General features: G+C 44.7%; 1 protein-coding gene across 9 annotated transcripts in view; it reads right to left on the reverse strand.

Annotated features, from left to right (window-relative positions):
- The window catches only part of lrrc9 (leucine rich repeat containing 9), a 276,603-nt gene that overhangs the window by 101,413 nt on the left and 150,897 nt on the right, over positions 1-24,293 (reverse strand). For all 9 annotated transcript variants that reach the window (XR_005457781.1, XR_005457782.1, XM_038775862.1 and 6 more), the window contains 7 exons: positions 23,009-23,224; positions 18,424-18,543; positions 12,087-12,278; positions 10,397-10,522; positions 8,812-8,952; positions 6,998-7,175; positions 2,958-3,178 (listed from right to left, as the gene is read on the reverse strand). Coding sequence is in view for 7 of the 9 variants with exons in the window: in XM_038775862.1 (XP_038631790.1) it covers positions 2,958-3,178; positions 6,998-7,175; positions 8,812-8,952; positions 10,397-10,522; positions 12,087-12,278; positions 18,424-18,543; positions 23,009-23,224 (1,194 nt within the window). In the remaining 2 variants the exon portion in view is untranslated. The remainder of the gene's footprint in view (positions 1-2,957; positions 3,179-6,997; positions 7,176-8,811; positions 8,953-10,396; positions 10,523-12,086; positions 12,279-18,423; positions 18,544-23,008; positions 23,225-24,293) is intronic.

The following is a 24,293-nucleotide window of genomic DNA, read 5'->3' on the forward strand; positions in this document are numbered from 1 at the left end:
CTCGACGACTGACTGCTGCGACTGGCCCATGACCTGGTGAGACTGGGCCAAGGCCCGCAGGGCGCCGGCAATGTCGTTTTGGCTCTGGTGCATTGCTGCCTGTGAGAGGGCAACCCTGTCCGGGGCCGAGGATGACGCGTGCACATTAACCCCAATGCCTTGCATAACCTGACCCATTGCCTCCACCGCGGATGCCACCCGTGCGGTGTCAGCCTGGGTCTCTGCCGTGAGCGGCACCACTTCCTGCTCGTGGACGCGGTTCGACTCCTCTAACAGCGTCTGCAGAGTCTGGAAGGCAGTCCTCATCCCGTCATTGTTACCCTGGGTTTCTTGAGGCATCGGCTGTGCGGGTGGGTTGAGAAACTCCAGGAACTCAGAAAACGTCTGGGAGCCAGCTGCATGCTGGGCCTGGCCTGGCCTCCACCAGTCCGGGCCCTCGGTTGCTCCAACCTCCACCTGCTGTACCTGCTCAGCTGTGATGTGCGAACCAGACTGTGACCCAGGAGACTCTTCACTAAATAGGCCCGCCGGGGTGAGTGTCTCTGGGATGATGGATGGTGTGGGAGATAGCAGTGCCGCAAGCCCGAGGTCGTCTGTATTTAACGCCTCCTCTATGGTATGGGGCCGCTGAGAGTCCGCAGGGTGTTCGCTGGCCATTTCTGTGGCTTCTGGTATCGCCACCCTCTGGGCGTCCTGCTCCGCAGATTGGGTTGGGGAGGATGGGACTCCCCGCTGATTAAGCACACTCTGTTGTTCGTCCCCAGGTGAGGTGGGGGCAGATGCCTGTGTCCGTCTGCAGCCAGACGGCCCTGGTCGTTCGGCATCACGTCCTAGGGAAGAGAATGAAACGGGTTATTTAGATTCGCTCGGCCGGTCGCTGGACGGTCCCAGTGGGCAGGGTGTGTGAAGGGACAGAGGATGGGGGAGGTGTCCAAGTGAGCAGGGTGTGTAAAGGGACAGAGGGTGGGGGAGGTGTCCCAGTGGGCAGGGTGTGTGAAGGGACAGAGGATGGGGGAGGGGTGGGTGTTTGTCAAGGAGGGTTGTCTCACTTGCTGCAGATCCGCCAACCTCGCATAGCGTGACTTCCCGGGTGCCAGACCCCTCAACAAGGTCCAGTGCCCTCAGCTCAAATGTGGTCAGGGGGTGCAGGTTGGGCGAACCCCCTCCAGTCTTGTGCCGCTCACGGGTGTTGTGAGCGGACTTGGCCTGTTGGGGGAGGGGACATAAGTAGATCATTACAATACGGCAGGTATCAGCAGTCCGTTCAGATACTGGCACAGTTTGGGGGTGAAGTTGTCATAAGACCATTGCATCTCTCCACGGAGGCCAGAGCGCTGGGTCTGTGACAACTTTGTGAACCACCCTCAAATAACTCTGCCCCAATCCCCCTCCAGCCCCCCGTGCCAGGGGGGCAGGTGGGTGATTAAGTTAAGGGGGGAGGGATGGTTGTGACCGGGGGCACCCTCTTGGCACTTACCCTGGCAGCCCTGGTGAGGTCGTGCAGCTTTTTCCTGCATTGCTCTGCAGAGCGAGGGGTCTGCCCCACAGCACTAACGGCAGCAACCACCTCACACCAGGCCTGGCGTACCATGCCGGAAGGTTGGCGATGCCCTCTACGCGGGCAGATGATGCCCCTCCACTGCTCGACGGCATCGAGCAGCGCCTCCACATCAGCCTCAACAAACCGAGGGGCAGCTCTCCTGGGCTCCGACATCATGGCCGACGTCACGTGGACGTGTTCGTGTCGTCGCCGCGTTCCGTCGTAATGGCGCATGTAATTGACGCGGCCGCGTTACTAGCCCATTTCCCGGAAGTGAATACGTCGGGAAATGGACCCTTCCCGACCGTCGTCAAACGCGCCCGTTTTTCCCGCCAATTTCCCGATTTTTCGTGAGTCCGGAGAATCGCGCACTAAGTGTGGGCTAAACCAGTGAGAAATTCCCCAGGGCCCAAAAAAGTGACTAAGTGTAGTTAGATAGTGGTGGGAACTCAGCAAAATCCACCACAAATGACACTTAGAAACATTTCCGTTAGATCGCACCCATAATGTTTTGATGTTATGGAATTCCCCACAAGAAACAATGGTCAAAATTGAAAAAATTATAGCTTTTAGAAGTGCAAAAGTCAAAGAATCCTAAAACCTAGAAGGGGGTCGCTTGGCTAATTGTGGCTTTTGGAGAGAACAATCCAATTAGTTTCACTCCCCTACTCTTTTACCATTGCCTTACATTATTTTCCCTTTAAGAATTCATCCAATTCCCACTTAAAAATTAAATCTTATTCCACCACTCTTCCAGATCATAATAATCCACAGAATATTTTCCTCTCACTTCTGGCTCTTTTGCCAATTAACATAAATCTGTGTCCTCTGCTTTCTTATCCTTCTGCTGGCAAGAAGATTTGCTCTTTGTGTAACCTTTCAATACCCTTTATGATTTTAAATCTATTAAAAGTCCCCTTACCCTTCTCTGCTTTAGAACAATTCTAGTTTATCTAGTATATCCATGTAATTGAAGTCCCTCATCCCTGGCAGCATTCTAGAAAATCTCCTCAGCCCCTCACCAAAGCTATGTGATGACACCTAGAATAAGACACAATACACCAGTGACTTCTATAAAATTTAGATTTAAGGGCAACGTCCTTGGTTTTGAATTCTATTTATAAACCCAAGGACCAGGTATGCTTATTTAAAAAAGAGGCATATCGACTTGTCTTGCCGCTTTCAAAGATTTCTGGACATAAATCCCTGGGTCATTCTGTTCCTTGACCCACCTTTACAAATCTACCACTTAGTCTATATTGCCTCTCCCCATTCTTTTGTCTAAAATGCAGCACTTCACATAAAAAGATGACGTATGGGATTGAATGGACAGTTGTTTCAGAGAATGCAAATGTAGCAAAAAGAATTTCAAATATATATTCTGCAAACTGTTGATTAATGTACAAATTGCATTTACCTTTAAATGGTAGATCTCACAGTTATTATGTATGAGATTGTTTCCCATGTAGAGTTCTATCAGGGTGTATATTTTCTGCAAACTGCGAAGTGAACAAATTTTGTTGCCTTCTAGTGACAAGTAATGGAGATGTGTTAACTTATCTAGACCAGAGCCTTCCAAATTTTTCAACTGATTATTACCAAGATTCAACCGAGTCAACTTGGTCAGCTTTGAAATCCCTATTAAAACCAAAAATAAATAACTGCATAAATAAATAATATGGCAGAGGTTTAAAAAGAAACAATCTGCATTAATACAGTAACTTTCACATTCCCAGGATGACCCAATGTCCAGCCAAAGACTTACTGTTGAAATGTAGTCATTGTTGTTATGTAAGCAAATACACTAGTCAATGCGGACATAAAAAACCATTAAATAAATTACCGAATTGCCGAATAAATTAGGGAATTCATTGAATGTTTACAGGATGGCTTTTTGGAACAGCTTGTGATGGAGCCCACGAGGGAACAGGCTATTCTGGACTTAGTGTTATGTAATGAGCCAGAATTGATAAAAGATCTTAAAGTAAGGGAACACTTAGGAAGCAGTGATCATAATATGGTAGAATTCAGTCTGCAATTTGAAAGAAGGAAGGTAGAATCAGATGTAAAGGTTTTACAGTTAAATAAAGGTAATTACAGGCGCATGAGGGAGGAACTGACGAAAATCGACTGGAAGCAGAGCCTAGTGGGAAAGACAGTAGAACAGCAATGGCAGGAGTTTCTGGGAGTAATTGAGGACACAGTGCAGAGGTTCATCCCAAAGAAAAGAAAGGTTATCAGGGGGAGGATTAGGCAGCCATGGCTGACAAAGGAAGTCAGGGAATGCATCAAGGCAAAAGAGAGAGCCTATAATGTGGCAAAGAGTAGTGGGAAGTCAGAAGATTGGGAAGGCTACAAAAACAAACAGAGGATAACAAAGAGAGAAATAAGGAAGGAGAGGATCAAATATGAAGGTAGGCTAGCCAGTAACATTAGGAATGATAGTAAAAGTTTCTTTAAATACATTAAAAACAAACGGGAGGCAAAAGTAGACATTGGGCCGCTACAAAATGACGCTGGTAATCTAGTGATGGGAGACAAGGAAATAGCTGAGGAACTTAATAAGTACTTTGCGTCAGTCTTCACAGTAGAAGACATGAGTAATATCCCAACAATTCAGGAAAGTCAGGGGGCAGAGTTGAATATGGTTGCCATCACAAAGGAGAAGGTGCTAGAGAAACTAAAAGGTCTGAAAATTGATAAATCTCCGGGCCCAGATGGGCTACATCCTAGAGTTCTAAAGGAGATAGCTGAAGAAATAGTGGAGGCGTTAGTTATGATCTTTCAAAAGTCACTGGAATCAGGGAAAGTCCCAGAGGATTGGAAAATCGCTGTTGTAACCCCCTGTTCAAGAAGGGAACAAGAAAAAAGATGGAAAATTATAGGCCAATTAGCCTAACCTCGGTTGTTGGCAAAATTCTAGAATCCATCGTTAAGGATGAGATTTCTAAATTCTTGGAAGTGCAGGGTCGGATTAGGACAAGTCAGCATGGATTTAGTAAGGGGAGGTCGTGCCTGACAAACCTGTTAGAGTTCTTTGAAGAGATAACAAATAGGTTAGACCAAGGAGAGCCAATGGATGTTATCTATCTTGACTTCCAAAAGGCCTTTGACAAGGTGCCTCACGGGAGACTGCTGAGTAAAATAAGGGCCCATGGTATTCGAGGCAAGGTACTAACATGGATTGACGATTGGCTGTCAGACAGAAGGCAGAGAGCTGGGATAAAAGGTTCTTTTTCGGAATGGCAACCGGTGACAAGTGGTGTCCTGCAGGGTTCAGTGTTGGGGCCACAGCTGTTCTCTTTATATATTAACGATCTAGATGACGGGACTGGGGGCATTCTGGCCAAGTTTGCCGATGATACAAAGATAGGTGGAGGGGCAGGTAGTATTGAGGAGGTGGGGAGGCTGCAGAAAGATTTAGACAGTTTAGGAGAATGGTCCAAGAAGTGGCTGATGAAATTCAACGTGGGCAAGTGCGAGGTCTTGCACTTTGGAAAAAAGAATAGAGGCATGGACTATTTTCTAAACGGTGACAAAATTCATAATGCTAAAGTGCAAAGGAACTTGGGAGTCCTAGTCCAGGATTCTCTAAAGGTAAACTTGCAGGTTGAGTCCGTAATTAAGAAAGCAAATGTAATGTTGTCATTTATCTCAAGAGGCTTGGAATATAAAAGCAGGGATGTACTTCTGAGGCTTTATAAATCACTAGTTAGGCCCCATTTAGAATACTGTGAGCAATTTTGGGCCCCACACCTCAGGAAGGACATACTGGCACTGGAGCGGGTCCAGCGGAGATTCACACGGATGATCCCAGGAATGGTAGGCCTAACATACGATGAACGTCTGAGGATCGTGGGATTATATTAATTGGAGTTTAGGAGGTTGAGGGGAGATCTAATAGAAACTTACAAGATAATGAATGGCTTGGATAGGATGGACGCAGGGAAGTTGTTTCCATTAGCAGGGGAGACTAGGACGCGGGGGCACAGCCTTAGAATAAAAGGGAGTCACTTTAGAACAGAGATGAGGAGAAATTTCTTCAGCCAGAGAGTGGTAGGTCTGTGGAATTCATTGCCACAGAGGGCGGTGGAGGCCGGGACATTGAGTGTCTTTAAGACAGAAATTGATAAATTCTTGATTTCTCGAGGAATTAAGGGCTATGGGGAGAGAGCGGGTAAATGGAGTTGAAATCAACCATGATTGAATGGTGGAGTGGACTCGATGGGCCGAATGGCCTTACTTCCGCTCCTATGTCTTATGGTCTTATGGAATAATTTGTTCAGGTTGAACAATTATTAACTAGGTTACATGGGGAACACATCCCCCTGCTCTTCAAATACTGAAGACCGTGCAGGATGTAATCTGGTGAAAGGTATTAACATGAAACATTGACCTGGATTTTGTGCCCGTTGGGCATGCACACTCACTTAATGGGCCCGGAGGCCTATGCAGAATGTACTTCATGCTGGTTGGCCAATTAATGGGCAGTGAGCGTGAAATGCACGCTGAGAAAGGCTCAACACTGCTGAGGGGAGGCAGGAAGAAAATGCATGTAAAGAAAAGGAAGGGTGTTGCTGATGCCTTTAATGGGCTCCTTCAAGTTGGAGCTACTACAGAGCTGGATCAAGTTGATGAAGATCTCTACAAATTAACTGTGGTGTCTAGGCAGCACATTCAAACACCTGATGGCAAAACTCAGAAAATCTCAGCCCCCAGACACCTTTTAAAATTTTATTTCAACCCTTTTAATTGGCCTGTCCGCTAACCGTAAAAGTGATAGGCCATGTGAAATCGCTTTTGATTGATTCATTAATAGGCCAAATTGCCGCTTAATTGTCAGCAGGCATGTTTCGCACTATGTATTGGCTTTGGATATCACGATATCAGGAACAAAGCAGTATAAAGATGATTTCTGGAGGTACAGCTTTAATTGTGCCAATGCATATCAGGATGGAAAGTCCAGGTATGTTATATGCAGGGAAGTACTGGAAAATGGAAGTTTAAAACATTCAAAACTTCAAAGGCTTTTGGAGACTAAACATGGCGAGTTCAAAGACAAACAGACCTCAATTTATTTGAAAGGATGCAGTGAGAATGTAAATAGTCAGCTGCAGACCTTAGCAGAAACATTGAATGGCAAAGCAAGTGAGATCGTGAGGACCAAGCAGGCTCATCTGTCGCATTACAGGTAAGCAACAATAGTTTCTCGCGAAGGTTGGCCGGCATGGGTCACGAAGATTGATAGGTTAATAAAAGTGGGTCCCAGAAAGAAAGTTTGAAAAATGCTGCTAGAAAAGGGAGAAAGGATATTCTTGTTTGCTTAAAAAAAACTTCTTACATTGTCAAGTGTAGAAGCTGCTAGTTTTATTTTGAAATTGTAAAATTGTGTTTGCCAAATAGTACAGGGAGAAATAAATCTAAAATCTGCAAAACAAGAACAATTCCAACCACTACCTTCAAGTTGAGAAATGAAATTGTCTTCCAGAGAAAGTTCTTCAAGTTGGAGACAATGATCCAATCCTTCAAATTTACGGATGCTGTTGTTATTAAATGAAGCCCAGCGCAGGTTCTGCAGCTTATCTAGATTAGTAAGTTGCGAAAGATTCTGTCCATCTAAATTTAATGTAGTAATCTGTATACAAATTGCAAATCAAAATATTAAAGGATGTAGGTATTTAATGACTTATTTACCACTGTAAAAAACAAAGTGTAAATTAGAATGTACTGATGCAAAGGGCGATAATGCTGAAAAATGTTTTGTTTTTAACTCCTTGGTCAAACATCCAGATGTTTCATAATTCATTGATCATATGAATAGGTGACACAAATTTGTATTAGGCTTGTAGATTTTTTGTAGAGAGTGTTATTACATTACAGTAAGTTGTTAATGTTGTAGTTGCCTTCCTGAAAAGTGCAACTTTAAGTGAAACATCATCAGATTTTCCAATTGCAATTAAGCTAAAAGCTGTAGTTAGGTTCTGTAGGACTTGGTCAAAGAAGTAGTTAGGTTTTATGGGATCTTTCCAATCAGAAAAAAAACATTATATAACCTACATGTTAAAATATTTTGTATTCTTAAATTCCTATATTCAGAAATAAAATAATTTTTAAAACAGAAGAAATGTAAAAACATTATCAATTTAACTGTTTCTACCTAACTCCCACATGCCGCCTCTCCAACTCTGTTCTCTGACCTCTCAACTGCCATCCATTGTACTCGCTAAACCTCCCACTTGCCACACACCCTGCTCCCTGACCCTCCCACTAACGTCTTCCCTCTCTCACGCTGTGAGCAAGGGCTTAGGAGATGAGAGGCAGGAAGAACAGTTTTGGAGCGAGAGCAGCTTCAATGTGTAGGATTGCAGATGTAAGATGCATGATAGCATAGTGGTTAGCACTGTTGCTTCACAGTGCCAGGCTCTCAGGTTCGATTCCTGGCTTGGGTCACTAACTGTGCAGGGTTTGCACGTTTTCCCTGTGTCTGCGTAGGTTTCCTCCCACAAGTCCTGAAAGATGTGCTTGTTAGGTGAATTGGACATTCTCAATTCTCCCTCAGTGTACCCGAACAGGCGGTGGAATGTGGCGACTCGGGGCTTTTCACAGTAACTTCATTGCAGTGTTAATGTAAGCCTACTTGTGACAATAAAGATTATTATTATTATATTATTCTAAGCTGGAGAGATTTTGATTTGACTTATTATTGTTACATGTATTAGTATACAGTGAAAAGTATTGTTTCTTGCATGCTATGCAGACAACGCATACCATACATAGGGAAGGAAGGAGAGACTACAAAATGTAGTTGTCAACAACGACCAGCAGAGTCAGAAGCTAGAGGGAAGATCAGCAGTGAGAAGCAGGGTTGTCAGCACCGGGAGAAAGAGTCAGAGAGAGAGGTTGTACCAAAATGGCAACGACTCCACATCAAACCCAGCGTGAAACAATGTTAAAACAAAGCTCCCGGCGCTAAACACAAATACCAAACCTACTGATTGACTGGTGTTAAAGCAGAAGTACTTAAAATGGGGACTTACTGTATTACAATTAATCTCGGATATGTATACATGAAAAGGTTTTAGGGTACTACAAGGGATTTTATTTAACAACCAACTGGGTGAAACAATTAATTTGATATAAATTAAATGACTAGTCTAAGTTGAAAGGTTATTATTCTGGAACCAAATCCTACACCAGGACTTATTTTAAGAATGCTTTTTTTCCCCAACTCTGTAACCTTAATTAGTGACACTTCAAACATTATTACAAACCTTAGGAAACCAGTAGGTGGTTTGGTCAATAGATACATTTGGCTTCATTTTGCTTAACAGAGTCAGATTCTGAGCAGAGTTCAATAAACTGAGGCAACGAGGGCACTCTTCATCAGTCCGTGAATGGGTTAATAAAGAAACCTGGCAGAGAAGGGAAAATAATTTTAGCTTAAGTGATGAAAGCTGCGTTAAATGTAATAAATAGGTCAACTTGTTTAAGTTTGTAAATTTCATCCCATTCCTACTGTTTCAATATTCTGTGGGAGGGAATTATGTGGTGGGACGGTTCTTTAATATTATTCAAATTCATTAAAATGTATTTAAATGAGACTTCCACCCTCGTTATGTCACCGGGGAGGTTTGGGAAAATTGGGAATCAAAATTCTCACCGGTATGCTCTCATTTCCCGATTCACTTGAGATTTTACACCCGCATCAACATTTACGCTCGCGGAAAATGTGGGCACAAAATTGCCCCTTCTGGGCCATAATTGCCCTCCAGCATCGGAAATAAATGGCCTTTAGAAATTGGAGGTTGTGGGGGTGGGAGGGAAGGGGTTTGAAGATCAGGGCTGGGAGTGTGGGAGAAATCAGAGGTCGGTAGGGGGGTTTAGAGTTGGGAGGGTAGGGGTGTCGGAGATTGGGGATCAAAAGTCGTAGGTTTGGGTGTTTGGAGGTCAGGGAAATGGGAGGGTCTGTGAGTTGGAAAGATGCTAGCTTGTGAGGTGGGAGGTTCCTTGGGGCATCGGTGTGATCCCACCGCTGCCAAGCGGCTATTTTTAGGATGGCACGGTAGCACAGTGGTTAGCATGGTTTCTTCACAGCACCAGGGACCTGGGTTTGATTCCTGGCTTGGGTCACTGTCTATGCGGAGTCTGCACATTCTCCCCATGTCTGCGTGGGTTTCCTCCGGGCGCTCCGTTTTCCTCCCACAAGTCCTGAAAGACGTGCTTGTTACGTGAAATGGACATTCTAAATTCTCCCTCAATGTACCCGACCAGGCGCCGAATAGTGGCGACGAGGGGATTTTCACAGTAACTTCATTGCAGTGTTAATGTAAGCCTACGTGCGACACTAATAAAGATTATTATTATTATTGTTGGCAAATACAATGACGGAGTGGTAGTAGGTAGTCATGGGGTGGCCGGTCTGGGTTGGTACAACATATGTTAGAAAAAGTTTGAATTCTTATAACTTTTTATGGGTAACTATTTGGTGTAACCTGGGAGAACCATCTGAAGTTAGCAATTTAAATTGCATTTTCAGGTGGTTCCCAGTGCATGGTAATTGGCTAGAGGAAGTTAGCACTTCTGGGAAATTGCTCTGCAAACTTCACTGAAAAATTCCGGGAGGGATTCCCATTGCATCTTTGGAGTACTCCCCCAATCGAAAGCTAGGGAGCTTGGGGGTTAAGATCCTATATTCTCTCTAAGTAAGTATGCCAAGTATGCCAATAACACTTGACAAGACAATGGATAGGCACAGCCCAAAGAGAAAAGTCAAAATTATAGAAAACTAATTTTCTCCAATTTTATTGTAGACAGTTAAAAGAAATTCAGGGAAGATAGTATCAACATTGGCCATACCTGTGTAAGCCTTGATTCAGCAGTAATATGCAGGGCTGCTAAAGCTTCTTCCTCCTTTACCATGATCCCATTCAGATATGTGAGAGCCTTTAGCTGGCCAATGGCTATCGGACGTAATAATGCAGGCTGTTTAAAATTTGATATGGGTAAAAAGAATAACTAGATTAACTGGAGTTCATTAAGTTATGTTTTTTAAAAAAAAGCAGAACTATATTGACAAATGTACTGTAAAAACATGCAAAAACCAACCAAAATTATGCAACAAATTTCATATTTAAATAGTGGATCAAATTATGGATCTCCATGCTTGTCGCCACCAATTGGAAAAGCTAACTAAACAGACAAAGTATCATATTTTTTGGACCATCTGCAGAACCTTAAGTAACCAAAATACAAGCTAATTGTTTGCTTGTATTTGATACTCATAAGACAACCTGACCTAGCATTTTACTGATTAATTATTCAAATAAAATTATGAATATAACTAATATAGATTTTGCTCGTCCATGTTGCAGAGATTGGGAACTTAACTAAAGTGAGACTTAAACCTGCATCTCTCCATTCCACAATGCTATGGATTGTGAACCTTCTTTACTATGGCCGATCATCAAGCTCAATACCCTGACCCCGCCTTCCCCCCCGATCCCTTGACCCCATTAGCCTCAATTCCTACTTGAAATTATATAGGTACATTGTACAGATTCCAGTGGTTATCCATCTGGCTTTTAAACTTCTCAGTCACTGTATATGCCATTTCATTCATGACAATATGATGAGTTGCCCTTAGGTTATACATACTTGTGTATCAAAGTAGTTGAGGAAAGAGCATAGATAAGAAGAATACCAGGGCCGGGGTTCTCCCGGAATCGGCGGGGCGGCCCGAATCAGCGCCAAAGAGCGGCGTGAACCACGGGGTTCACGTGGAGGGATTGGCGCCGTGCCAACCGGCGCCGAAGGACCTCCGCTGGCCGGCGCGAGTTGGCGCATGCGGAGGACCGCCAGCGTGTTCTGGCGCATGTGCAGAACCGCTGCCGTGTTTCCTGTGCATGCGCAGGGGGATTCTTCACCGCGCCGGCCATCACGGAGCCTTAAAGAGGCTGAGGGAAAGAGTGCCCCCCAGGGCACAGGCCCGCCTGCAGATCGGTGGGCCCCGATCACAGGCCAGGCCACCGTGGGGGCCCCCCCGGGGCCGGATTCCCCCATGCCCCCTTGAGGACCCCGCTAACCGCCCTCCAAGCCAGGTCCCGCCGGTATAGACCAATGTCTAATCCACGCCGGCGGGACTGGCCGAAAATGAGCGGCCGCTTGGCCCATCGGGGCCCGAGAATTGCCGGAAGGGCCGCTGCCAATGGCCCCTGACCGGCGCGCTCGATCCCCGCCTCTGCCCGAAAACCGGTTACTGAGAATTCGGCAGCCGGCATCAGAGTGGCAGACGGGATTCACGCCGCTTCCCCGCTGATTCTCCGACCCGGCCTGGGGTCAGAAAATCCCACCCCAGATGTCTATTTAAGTTAAACAATGTATGGAACTGATTCAAAGCATTGTAAGCAGTTGGGTACATAAATTATTTAAACGTGTTCTATAAAGATAAAAACAATTCAAGCACATTTTACATTTAAAATGGTCTTAAATCACATTTTCTTGTTTAAAGTTGTTAATCTTGATGAATTGAACGGGCACTGGAAAATACCTTTTTCCATGGATTATGACGGAGATCGAGTGTAAGGAGGTCGAATGCATGTTTACAGAGAACTCCTATTTCGTCTTTAATGTAAGTTAGCTGATTCCAACTCAGATCCAAATATTTGAGACATTCTGCTCCATTGAAACCATCTAATGTTGTCAACCGGTTGTGGCTAGCATCCAAAAATGTGAGGTGAGGCTGCAGAATTTTAAAACACTGGATTCAGAATTATACAAACAAAACTAACAGTGGTTTCCTCAATTGCAGGAAAGAAACAAGGTCAAGGAATTCAACAATGGAATATTTAAATCTGCATTATTATTGGTGCATATTGAACTTTTGTGCCTTCACCCAAAGTAAGTATTGGCCCTGGGAAGATTCTACCATGATGCATGTGCTGTTGTTAACTTCAAGATGAATAAATATCCCCAGTTCTCAGCAGGAACAACTTGTATTTATATAATACCTTTAATCTTGTAAAACATCCCAAGGCACTAAACAAGACCATTTTCAAACTAAATAAACATTCAGCAACATTAGGAGATATTAGGGCAGATGACTAGAAACTTGGCAAATTAAATAGGTTTTAAAAATGTCATCAAGGAGGAGGGAGCAGTAAAGAGGTGCTGAGGTTAATGGAAGTAAATCCAGAGCTTGAACTTAGGTAGTCAAAGGTATTGTTGCCAATGGACTGTTCAATAGGTCAGAATGTGAGGAGCATAGAGATTTCAGAGGATAGTGAAAGATTACAGTGATCGGATGGCATCAGGCCAGCCGGTGTTAAAAGAAATCAGGTTAAGAATTTAAAAAATAACGGGTGAGATTTTCAAGCCGTTTCCACTGGTGGGATCTTCTGGTCCCACCGACAGGGAGCCCCCGCCATGGGTTCCCTGGCAGCAGAGGGTGCGAATAATGGAAAACCCCGTTTACAGCAATGGGACCAAAGCATTCCACTGCCAAAAGCATTGAAATTGCCTCAGCTAGCAGTAACAAAGGTACTGATGTGGGTTTCATCACAGATTAACTGAGGCAGATGTGAAGACAGATCAATGTTACAGAGGTTGAAATAGACAGTCGTGATGATGGAAGTTTATCTAAGCAAAGGTTGTGAATGGCTTGGGTTAAGCCTTGGAAAGTAGCCAATGTGCAAGATGGTTTTTCACATTGCTGACTGCTCACTATATCCTGTATATGCTCAGAGAGCTTCTGATCATGTGCAAACCCATCCAGCCCGGCCCTTAGGAAATCCTCAAACCGCAGTGGTATCATCAAGGGGATGGGCATGGCTATACTCAGTCATCGGTCCAACAAGGTACAGGCTGAGGGTGGTGCAGCAGTGCGACTCAGGGTGACCATGTAACCTGGTGGCACTGATGGTGAAGGGAATCCTCACCTTGTTAACATTTTCTGTCTCTCTCGCCTTCACCTGCAAATACATGGATATTGGACTACAGCCAGCTATGCTGCTATCTACCAGGCCGCTGCTGCCGTTGCCCTGCGAGTTGCAGGGCCCTCTCCTCAGAGGGGGTCTGGGCTGGATTCCTCTCCCTCTTCTGGTTCTCGTGCCCATGATGGGCCGCCTTATCCTTGGGGACACAGAAAGAATTGGTGAGATGCTGGGAGGCAAGTCTACGGAGGAGACTGCAGCTGGTGGCAAGTTTGTGCAAGGCTCCTGGCCAAAGAGGGAAATACATGTTTTTTTGTATTTGTTCGTTCATGGGTTGCGGGCGTTGCTGGCTGGACCAGCATTTATTGCCCTTCCAGAGGCCATTCAAAAGACAACCACATTGCTTTGGGTCTGGAGTCACATGTAGGCCAGACATTAGGGAAGGAAGACAGATTCCTTCCCTCAGACATTAGTGTTGGGATTTAGTGTTGGGATTCAGTCGGGCGGGTTCAGTCTCCAGCCCACTCTGGGGAAGAGGGTGTCCCTCCTCTCCTCGATAGCATCCAGCATTGTCAATTTTGGATTACCAGAATCGGGGCGGGGAGCAGGGCTCCGTGCAGCCATCTTCTTGGCTGGAATGACAGTCTGTGGTGAGTGGACGGCACATAAGCACCTTCAGCTTGTCAAGCTCTTCAACGTATCCCGACCCCAGCAAATCTTATGCTGGGACTCGCTTGCGTTTCACATGGGAATAGTGCTGGCCAACTTGCTTTACCTCAATTTTATCAGCACGCTGATCCCAGTTGGAGTGCAAATCCCACGCGATTCATCTCCGCCGGTGCAACATTGGGTGGGATTCTCTGAGCCTCCGCACCAAAATCACGCTCGGCACGGGGGCAAAGAATGGGCCTCAAACCCAAGATCGGGTCTGACGCTGCTCCCGCGATTCACCGGTCCCCGGAGAATCGTCGGCAATCGTGCACGTGCGGCTGCAGCGGCACCGGTCGGGGGCCATTGAAAGAGGCCCCGGCGGCGATTCACCAAGAGCGGCGTGGCGCTCTTATGAATGATTCCACCCAGCGGGCACTTGGCGTGGTGGCTACGGACTCAGACCGTGGCCGCCCTGATGGGGGGGGGGGGGGGGGGGGGCAGGAGATCATTCACCGGGGGGGCCTCCAGGATGGCCAGGCTACCGATCAGGGGCCACCAATCCGTGGGCGCGTGACATCTGGAAGGGGCCTATGTTTTCGGTGCCGGTCTGCAGTGTGAGACGGTCATGTTGCATGGGGCGGCCGATACAGGTCGCTGCCGTGCGCATCCACGGACCCCCGCTCTGTATCCCCCCCGTGGAAGTGCAGGGCCCCCATATCGGCAGCCGGAGCTGCGAGAAGCACTCCGGGGCCCTGCTAGCCCCCTGCAAATCGGTGAATCACCCTGGACTTTCTCCAGGTAAGTCCAGAGTGATTTGCGTGCGTTTTCTCTTGGGCATGGGGACATCACCTGAGGAAGGAGCAGTGCTCCGAAAGCTCGTGTTTGAAACAAACCTGTTGGACTTTAACCTGGTGTTGTAAGACTTCTTACTGTGCTCACCCCAGTCCAACGCCGGCATCTCCACATCATGGCTACATGTGTGCATATTGAGGTCTTTATAGAGAGGATGGCAGATGCCATGGAGGCCCTTGTCCAATGGAATGCCCAATTTACTCCAGACCTGTATGCCATTGCAACAACCTATGCCATTCTTGCAATGGCAATTTGAGATGGGGACAGGGAACGTCGACCTCCTTCCAGAGGAATCAGGCTGGGACCCTTGGGCACCCAAAGTGAAGAGGAACATCTTTGGGTCATCCACTCAGACTCTGAGGTTGTCCGCTCGCTCTAAATTCCCTCGGCCTGTGACCCCCTTCAGCCTCGGCCTTGGTCACCGTGGAAGGAGCAGCTGGCCATCAGAACAGCCAATTGGAAGCCAGGGCCCTACAAGCCTCGGCTTTTCAGAGGACGACCGCCAAAGTCATCAAAAACAACAGAGCAAACAACTCCATAGGCTTCCTCCACCCCTGCTGCAGATGTCAGGGCAGCACCTAGAAGTGGTAGGCCTAGAAAAATCAAGACATTTGGATCATCACCTGTTGCACAAGTGAACATAGTAATTGTCATAAATTAACCATCTGCAAATATTTCAACTTTCACTGGGGTGCATCATCACCCCAGGGAATTATATTTTAATTTGATTTTGTAGGTTTCCTTTGAAATTTTGATTATTTGTTACAGTGCACCACCATGGGCTGGCGCCCACTCTCATTTTTGGTCCTTTGCTTAATTTATTGATTTTTGTTTCATCAAAAGGCTATCTTCACTTTCACTGCACAATGTCTACTATTAGCTTTCAGCACCCTTCTAAATGCTTACGAGGCGTCCCCACCCCAAGCAGTTCTCCCCCAAGCTGATTCCACAGCTGAATCTGCAGGATGTGTGACAGGGCCTTTCAGAGCCAAATGCAAGCACTCTCCTGCGCATGCTGGGGCTTCATCCATCAGCCATGATCGTATTGAATGGAGGAGCAGGCTCCATTGGCTGAATGGCCTATTCCTGCTCGTGATTCTCCAAAGAGGGAACAAAGTCCGCGAGCGAGCACGTTTAGCCGTGTGTTTCCCGGCGCTCGCGGTGGCGAGAAAGGTGTCACATGTCAGTGCTCCCCAGCCCCTCCACACCACCCCAACATCCACGCCGGGCACCCCCAGCCTGATTGTGCACACTTGCAAAAAATGCAGACTTGGCATCTTGGCAGTGCCAACTTGGCACTCTGGCAGTGCCAGACTGGCACCTAGGTGACACTGCCAAGGTGCCAGGGCATGTAACACAGATCCCCTAGGAGACCACCACAAGTGCAGTGACGTTCCATCTGGTCCCCGTCTGTGGGGACCAGTGCTGAATGGCGCTCACCCGAGGCATAGGGGATGAAACTCAAAGCCTCAGTTATCTCGGGAATCTGCACGTTAAAGTCTCGCTCTAACATACAGATTTATATACAGAAAAATATTGAACGTCGGTGACGACCTGTGTGGAATTTGCACGTTCCCCCAGTGTCTGTGTGGGTTTCCTCCGGGTGCTCTGGTTTCCTCCCACTGTCCAAAGATGTGCAGGGTGGGTGGATTGGCCATGCTAAATTGCCCTTATTTTCCAAAAGGTTGGTGGTGTTACTGGGTTATAGGGATAGGGTGATGTGGGATTAAGTAGGGTGCTCTTTCCAAGGGCAGACTCGATGGGCTGAATGGCCTCCTTCTGCACTGTAAATTCTTTGTTTCTATGATTTGCCAAAAAGTGATTTACATCACAACAGCTTGCGAGATTGCGTTGGATCTAGCGAGGTGTGACGAGCTAGGTAGATCCCGGGAGCGGGGTCTCCTGGCTTTCATCGGCCACCCTGCCCTGCGGTGAGCTGCTTTTCCGGCACAGCGTGCTCACTGGATTCCGCCCCCACATTCTTTCTGATTTCGTCAACACCACCTGGATAATTAAGTTTAAATTTTAAGAATTACAGGCAATTTATGTAACAAGTTTCTTGTCCTGAACAAACAGATACTAATAATTCTCAGCAAAAGCAATGAACTAATTTTTAGCAAAAGTGAATGTATTTCCCCTAATATTTGTTTTTGCTGATTGAAATACAAAGATAGCCAATCATAAATAGGACATTTACATTCAAAGGGACCACCACTCAAATGATTCAGCTGAAGTGGAACTCCCACGGGGTTTCATTTAAAAGAAAGACAAATGTAAAAACATGTTCCAGTTATCAGACGTGTAGCCCATCAACTGAAATCCACTGCAGAAAAGTCCCAATATGCACAGGAATGAAGGGTGCATTCAGTGCACTAGTCCTCTGTGGAACCTATGACACCTCCAGGGCATCTGCACTAGAGTTATGATAGCTTCATAATAGAATCCGATGTTTCCACTGATTTGCTCCACAGCTCTCATTGGTGCTATTAGCTCTGCTGTGATGCAAACTAAATTGACATGATTTCCCAGAGCCAATAGCAGGAAAATAGTTGGAGTTAGCAAAGGTAACTCTTCCTGTACTTTGTAGACAGGTCTGCATGATTTCCTGTTTGGATGCATGGAAGATTGAGAGCTGCCCTTGTCACTGGAATTTCTGTATCAGCCATGCAGCTTGGCTTCATGACTGTTTCAAACATGCACCAAAATTCTTGGCTGAAACAGTCTTCCGAGTGCTCTTGAGGCATTGGCCTTTGGTATATTACAGTCCAATCATCTCAGCTATTTTGTAGAAGATGGTTGATGGTGTAGTAAACGCACCTGGGGAGTAATTCGACCTCCTCGACATGCCTCCTTTTCCTTCTCTAGGAACACCATGCTTGTAATTTTAAAGTGCCAACAAAACACTGGCCTTTACCAAGATTTTGTACGCCATCCAAACAGAAAGACAAAAACACTTTCCAAGTTTCATTATTTGATTCCATCACACTGGGATGTACCACTTTATAGGACGTCTGTCCTTCCATTATGCTTTCTAAAATGTTGGTTGGCTAACCTCAACTGGTGGCACTTAAATACAGTTCATTTCTGTATGCAACACATAAATACATGCAGAACCCCCACCAGCATATAATGCTGTTTATTTTAATGCAATATTGAAAACAATATCTTATAGTTTCTGGGCAGTGAGCTGTGTGCTGACCAGAAGCAATCAAGCAGTGAAATATGAATAGGGAATCAGAAGATCCAAATCTCTATCATTCTTAAAGTTGCCAACACTGATTTTGCTTCACCACTGCTGGAAGGTTTTCCATATTGGTGGCAATACCTTTTAGGAGTCAATCAGCACAGCCATAGGCTTTTATATTTAAATATATATATATATATATATATATATATATATATATATACATTCATATATTTAAAAAAACATACTAAAAGTTTGTAAATTCTTACCAGATTTGAAAAGTCATCTAGCTGTGAAAGTTCATTGAAGCTGACAGTAAGTTTCTGCAAACCTGTCAGTTTGGAGATACCTTTTAGCTTACTCAGATTATTTCCATGTAAGTTCAGAATCTATATTATGACAAACATGAAAAATAAACAAAATATGTTTTAAAATTAAACCACTTAGCAAGAATTCCTGCCTATTTTGCATTTGGCAGATGTTTCTTGAATGACAGATTCCTATGTTTTCACATTTTATCTTAGACCATAAGACACAGGAGCAGAATTAGGCCACTCGGTCCATTGAGTCTTCTCTGTCATTTAATCATGGTTGATACGTTTCTCATTCCCATTCTCCTGCCTTCTCCCCATAACCCCTGATCCCCTTATTATTCAAGAACCTATCTATCTCAGTATTAAAGACACTCGATGATTTGGCCTCCACAGCCTTCTGCAGCAATGAGTTCCACAGATTCACCACCGTCTGGCTAAAGAAATTCCTCCTCATCTCTGTTTTAATGGATCATCCCTTCAGTCTGAACCCAGTCTGGGTTCTAGGTTCTCTTACTGGTGAAAGCATCCTCTCCACGTTCACTCTATCTAGGCCTCTCAGTATTCTGTATGTTTCAATGATCCTTCTAAACTCCATCAAGTTCAGATCCAGAGTGCTCAACCGCTCCTCATATGACAGGTCCTTCATTCAGGGGATCATTCTTCTGAACCTCCTTTGGATCCTCTCCAAGGCCAGCACATCATCCTTTAGATACAGGACTCAAACTGCTCAAAATATTCCAAATGGGGTCTGACCACAGCCTCAACAGTACATCCCCGCTAACATTGCACTTGCCTTTCTAACTGCCAACTGAACCTGCGTGTTAACCTTAAGAGAATCTTGAACTAGGATTCCCCTTTGTTCTTCTGAGTTCCAACGCCTTCTCACATTTAGAAAATTGTCTTTGCATCTACTCTTTCTCCCAAAATGCATAACCTCACACTTTTCCACATTGTATTATATCTGCCACTTCTTTGCCCACTCCCCTAGCCTGTCCAGGTCCTTTTGCAGCCTCTCTGCTTCCTTAACACAATCTGTCCCTCTATGCATCTTTGTGTCATCTGCAAACTTAGCAACAATGCCTTCAGATCCTTCTTGCAGAGCATTAATGTATATCGTGAATAGCTGTGGTCCCAACACTGACCCGTGCGGAACACCACTAGTCACCGGCTGCCATCCTGAAAAGGACCCCTTAATCCCCACTCTCTGCCTTCTGCCAGTCAGCCAATCCTCTATCCATGACAGTACCTTGCCCTAACACCACGGGCTCTTATCTTATTTAGCAGCCTCCTGTAAGGCACCTTGCCAAAGACCTTCTGGAAATCCAGTACCAGTATTGGAGAAGGAGGGAGCTGTTCCGGTGGAATAGTCTTCATTTGAATCATGCTGGGATCAGAGTCCTAACGGATCACGTAACTAGGGCTGCATATAGGGCTTTAAACTGAATGGGGGGGGGGTCAGTTGTAGGGGAAATTAGAAAATCCAAATTAAAGGAGGAGGTAAGAGTGCAGGTTAGCGATGTGGCGGATGGTTACCAGAAAATAAAGGTGAGGGACAGAACGGGTGAATGACTTTATGCACCAAGGAATTATGGAAGGGTCGGGAAATTTAACAGTGGAACAAATTTAAAAGCTTTGTATCTAAATGCGCGAAGCATTCGGAATAAACTTAATGAGTTAACGGCGCAAATAGAAATAAAAGGGTATGATTTGGTGGCGATTATCGACAGGATCCCAGGAGAAATATGCAAATCTAGGGGACCCCAGCTAGCTGTCAAACTCAGAATTATATCACAGAATGTTGGATTGACCAACCATTCATCAGGAATTCAAGAATGCCATTTCTATTTACTTGTACAAAGAAAAAGAACAAAAATCTGTATATGACAAATTTCGCTGCCTGTGTTAGCTGGTAAAATTCTCGCAAAAGTTTTAATTAACAAACTGATAAGTCACATAGCAAGCATATACTGCCAGAATGTCAAAGTGAGTTCAGGAAAGACAGAGGCACTTGCAACATGACCTGCACCCTTAGGCAAATACAAGAAAAAGTGCCACAAACAACAGGTGAAAATGTACTGAGCCTTTGTTGGTCTAACAAAAGCCTTTCACACAATAAATAGAGGGGCCTCGTGGAAAGTATTAGCCAAACTTGGATATCCTAATAGAGCTATAAATCTAGCAGTTTCAAGGGCAGCACGGTAGCATGGTGGTTAGCATAAATGCTTCACAGCTCCAGGGTCCCAGGTTCAGTTCCCGGCTGGGTCACTGTCTGTGCGGAGTCTGCACGTCCTCCCAGTGTGTGCGTGGGTTTCCTCCGGGTGCTCCGGTTTCCTCCCACAGTCCAAAGATGTGCGGGTTAGGTGGATTGGCCATGCTAAATTGCCCGTAGTGTCCTAAAAAAAAGTAAGGTTAATGGGGTGGGGTTGTTGGGTTTGAGTAGGGTGATCATTGCTCGGCACAACATCGAGGGCCGAAGGGCCTGTTCTGTGCTGTACTGTTCTATGTTCTATGTTCTATGATGGAATGGCAGCCAGAGTGTGGTGACTGTGGTGACTACACTGAACCCTTTGACATAATAAATGGTGTGAAGCAATGGTGTGTAATGGCCCGTCATGGCCCATGTACTCCTCAGCATATTCTTTGTAATGAAGCTTTCTGGGCCATTTGATGAAAATCTAGTTAATAACAGGCAGCAATCTCTTCAACTTTAGATGACTAAAATATCAGAGATGATGATCAGGGAATTGCTGATTACCGATGACTGCAGCCTTATGTCATAGAACATAGAACATAGAATTTACAGTGCAGAAGGAGGCCATTTGGCCCACCGAGTCTGCACCGACCCTTGGAAAGACCACCCCACTTAAGCCCACACTTCCAGCCTATCCCCGTAACCCAGTAACCCCTCCTAAACTTTTTGGACACTAAGGGCAACTTAGCATGGTCAATCCACCTAACCTGCACATCTTTGGACTGTGGGAGGAAACCGGAGCACCCGGAGGAAACCCATGTAGACACGGGGAGAACATGCAGGCTCCGCACAGACAGCGACCCAAACCAGGAATCGAACCTAGGCCCTGGAGCTGTGAAGCCACAGTGCTAACCACTGAGCTACCATGCTGCGATCATGGCCTTCAAAGGATCATGGACTGTTTTTCAAAAGCAGCTGACAACGATGGACTACCCGTCGGCTTAAGGAAGACAGAGATACTCCACCAACCACCACCGAATTCTGATTATATCTCATTTACTATGACTATCAATGACAATATTTTGAAGGTTATAGATAAGTTCACCTATCTTGGAAGGGCAATCTCCAGAAATGTCTGCACGGAAAGTGAGGTGGCAAATAAAATAAGCACAGCATGCACAGATTCACCTATTTACACAGGAAACTATGGAGAAAACAAGATATCTAACTTACAACAAAACTTGTGTTGCGCAAATGATAATACCTACTCTCCTATACGTCTGTGAGATAAGGGCTGCCTACTCCAGACACATTATTTAGTTGGACAGGTTCCACATGAGATGTATTCGGAACATCACTGGCATCAAAAAGGAGGGCGAAGCGCCCAACACGGAGGTACTTCGAAGAGCAGAAAAGACTGGAATTGAAGCACTCATTGTCAGAGCTTAGTCCAGATGGAGTGAATCTGTAGTATGTACGATTGATGATAAATCACTACGGCAATCGCGTATTCATAACTAAAACTTGGATACCTCCTGTGAGTTAGGCTGAGATTAAGGGTCAGAGGCTCCTTTAAGGTGTGCCACATCCACCAAAGACTGGGAGAAAAATGCACAAGTAAAAATATCTGAGGATCAATCTCAAGTAGTAGCGTTGCTTCCTTCAAACAGCAAAAAAAACAGGTAGCGAAGAAAAAAGATGGCTAGAAAGTCTGGACAGCACCAATAAAATCAGCCAATTCATTCTTGTGCACACTGTCAAATGTCATGAGAGTCTGCAATCGGCAGCTCCACAGCCACATTAGTAAGCACAACAGGTAATGCATGCAAGAAACAGCCATCTTCGATAATGGAGGGAAACTGACAACCCAACCAGTATTTCATTGCAGTCACTGCAACTAGAGTTTGATCTTGGTTCTTTTAAGTAAGGAAGCAAATTATTATCATTAAATAAATCTCCTTTATACGGCACAGAACCTGCATGGGTATATCTAATGTCATGATATTATCACCATTATAGCATCTTTAAGTAATAATGTTTATCATGACTTGGTCTTACTCTTGAATCAGATTGAGAATATTTCAATTTGAAGACTCCAGCTCGTCTAATTTTCTGCCCTGGACTGAAAATCCAGGCAATAGATTCAACTGTCAAATTGCAGCATGAAACAGCTGCCCCACAAGGAATTGACCACAACAACTAGATACTGAAATTTTCTGTGGATAGACAACTAATATTTATTCACTCCTAAGAGATTAAAGGCCAATCTATGAGTTTATTGTGAGAAACAAACTATCTTAACTATAATCTTTAACTTTTGCTTATCTCTGCGTGATGGGAAAAACTCACTGTGATTTGACTCAATGTTAAAGCTCCAGATAAAGAAAGCAATGTCATCTCATCCAGATTTAGGATCTTAGGCCTTTGCTTCACAACAGGATCCATTTTCATAACTTCTTCATCTAGCGCCTTGGCTCGCTGTGTGATTATTATTTCTGCTTTACTCTGCTTCCTTTGCGATGTTTTATTTTCAGAAAAAGCAGAATAAAATGATTGTAGATCATTCTAAATAAATTCAATTTGTAAAAAAAAGATTAAACACATCCATTTATAAACTTTGAAAAATGCTACCTTTATTTTGATTAGATTTTCCTAATTCCCTTCTTTATTCATCAAACTTCCAAGCAGAATCCATTAGTCCATGAGTTCCAGTGCAAATTGTATGGTTTCCTTTGCACTTTGTGTTGGTAGAATGTTGTGCAAAGAGGGTGCAAAGGAGATGATATTCAATACACACTGTCTCAAGTCAAATATAATCAGAAACTCCAAAGGATGGGGGCTGATGGTTTCTTTATTTCCTCTCCACCCATTTGATAGAAATAATTAACATTTGTTGCCATTTTGCTGAGAAAGATCCATGACTATTATGAAATATCTATTTTGATTTGAAGTACGAGAAACTACCTAGATCAGGTATATTTACCACTGCAATTTCTCATATATTTCACTTGTTTCAACCATATCCCCATGTAACTGCAATGGGAACAGAATTCTGTAGAGGCAGAAGTGTGCTCCTTGTAGAAACTACTACTTTGAAAAATAACTCCAAGTCCTCAAATTCTTAAGTTTCAGAAAATGGTTTAAAGTATTGCTGAAAGCTAAGTATTAAAATTGTTCATCATCTATTGGTTTATTTTACTTCTGCATAACGCTATAGCTTCCAATATATACACTTTGAAGTTTAGTATGAAATGTTTCTGTTTCTTTGCCCTTTTCCAACCATCAGGGAACTAAGTTGTGTTCAGTGGGTATCACAGGTTACTTCTACAGTCTTCCCCTTATTCAGGGATAGATGGTTCGCCAAAAGCCAACCTATCTCAGTCACTAAGGTTTCAGATCACAGATTGGGTCAGCCAATCATCTTGTGCTGGGCATGAGATATAAGCATTGTGTAAAAGGTTGAACAGCATGATCAAGGGGGCTGGATTTATCTTTCAGTAATATCAGGAAGCTGGAACTATTTCCAAGTCTTGAACATCTTTAATTAAGAATAAATTCTGCAGACCACAATTTATTGTTTTTTTAGTAGACTAAATGCTGCTCCCCCCCAATCTTGTCTCTCTCCCTCTCCCCT

This window comes from Scyliorhinus canicula, chromosome 2, assembly GCF_902713615.1.
Source record: "Scyliorhinus canicula chromosome 2, sScyCan1.1, whole genome shotgun sequence".
Classification (NCBI taxonomy): Eukaryota; Metazoa; Chordata; class Chondrichthyes; order Carcharhiniformes; family Scyliorhinidae; genus Scyliorhinus; species Scyliorhinus canicula.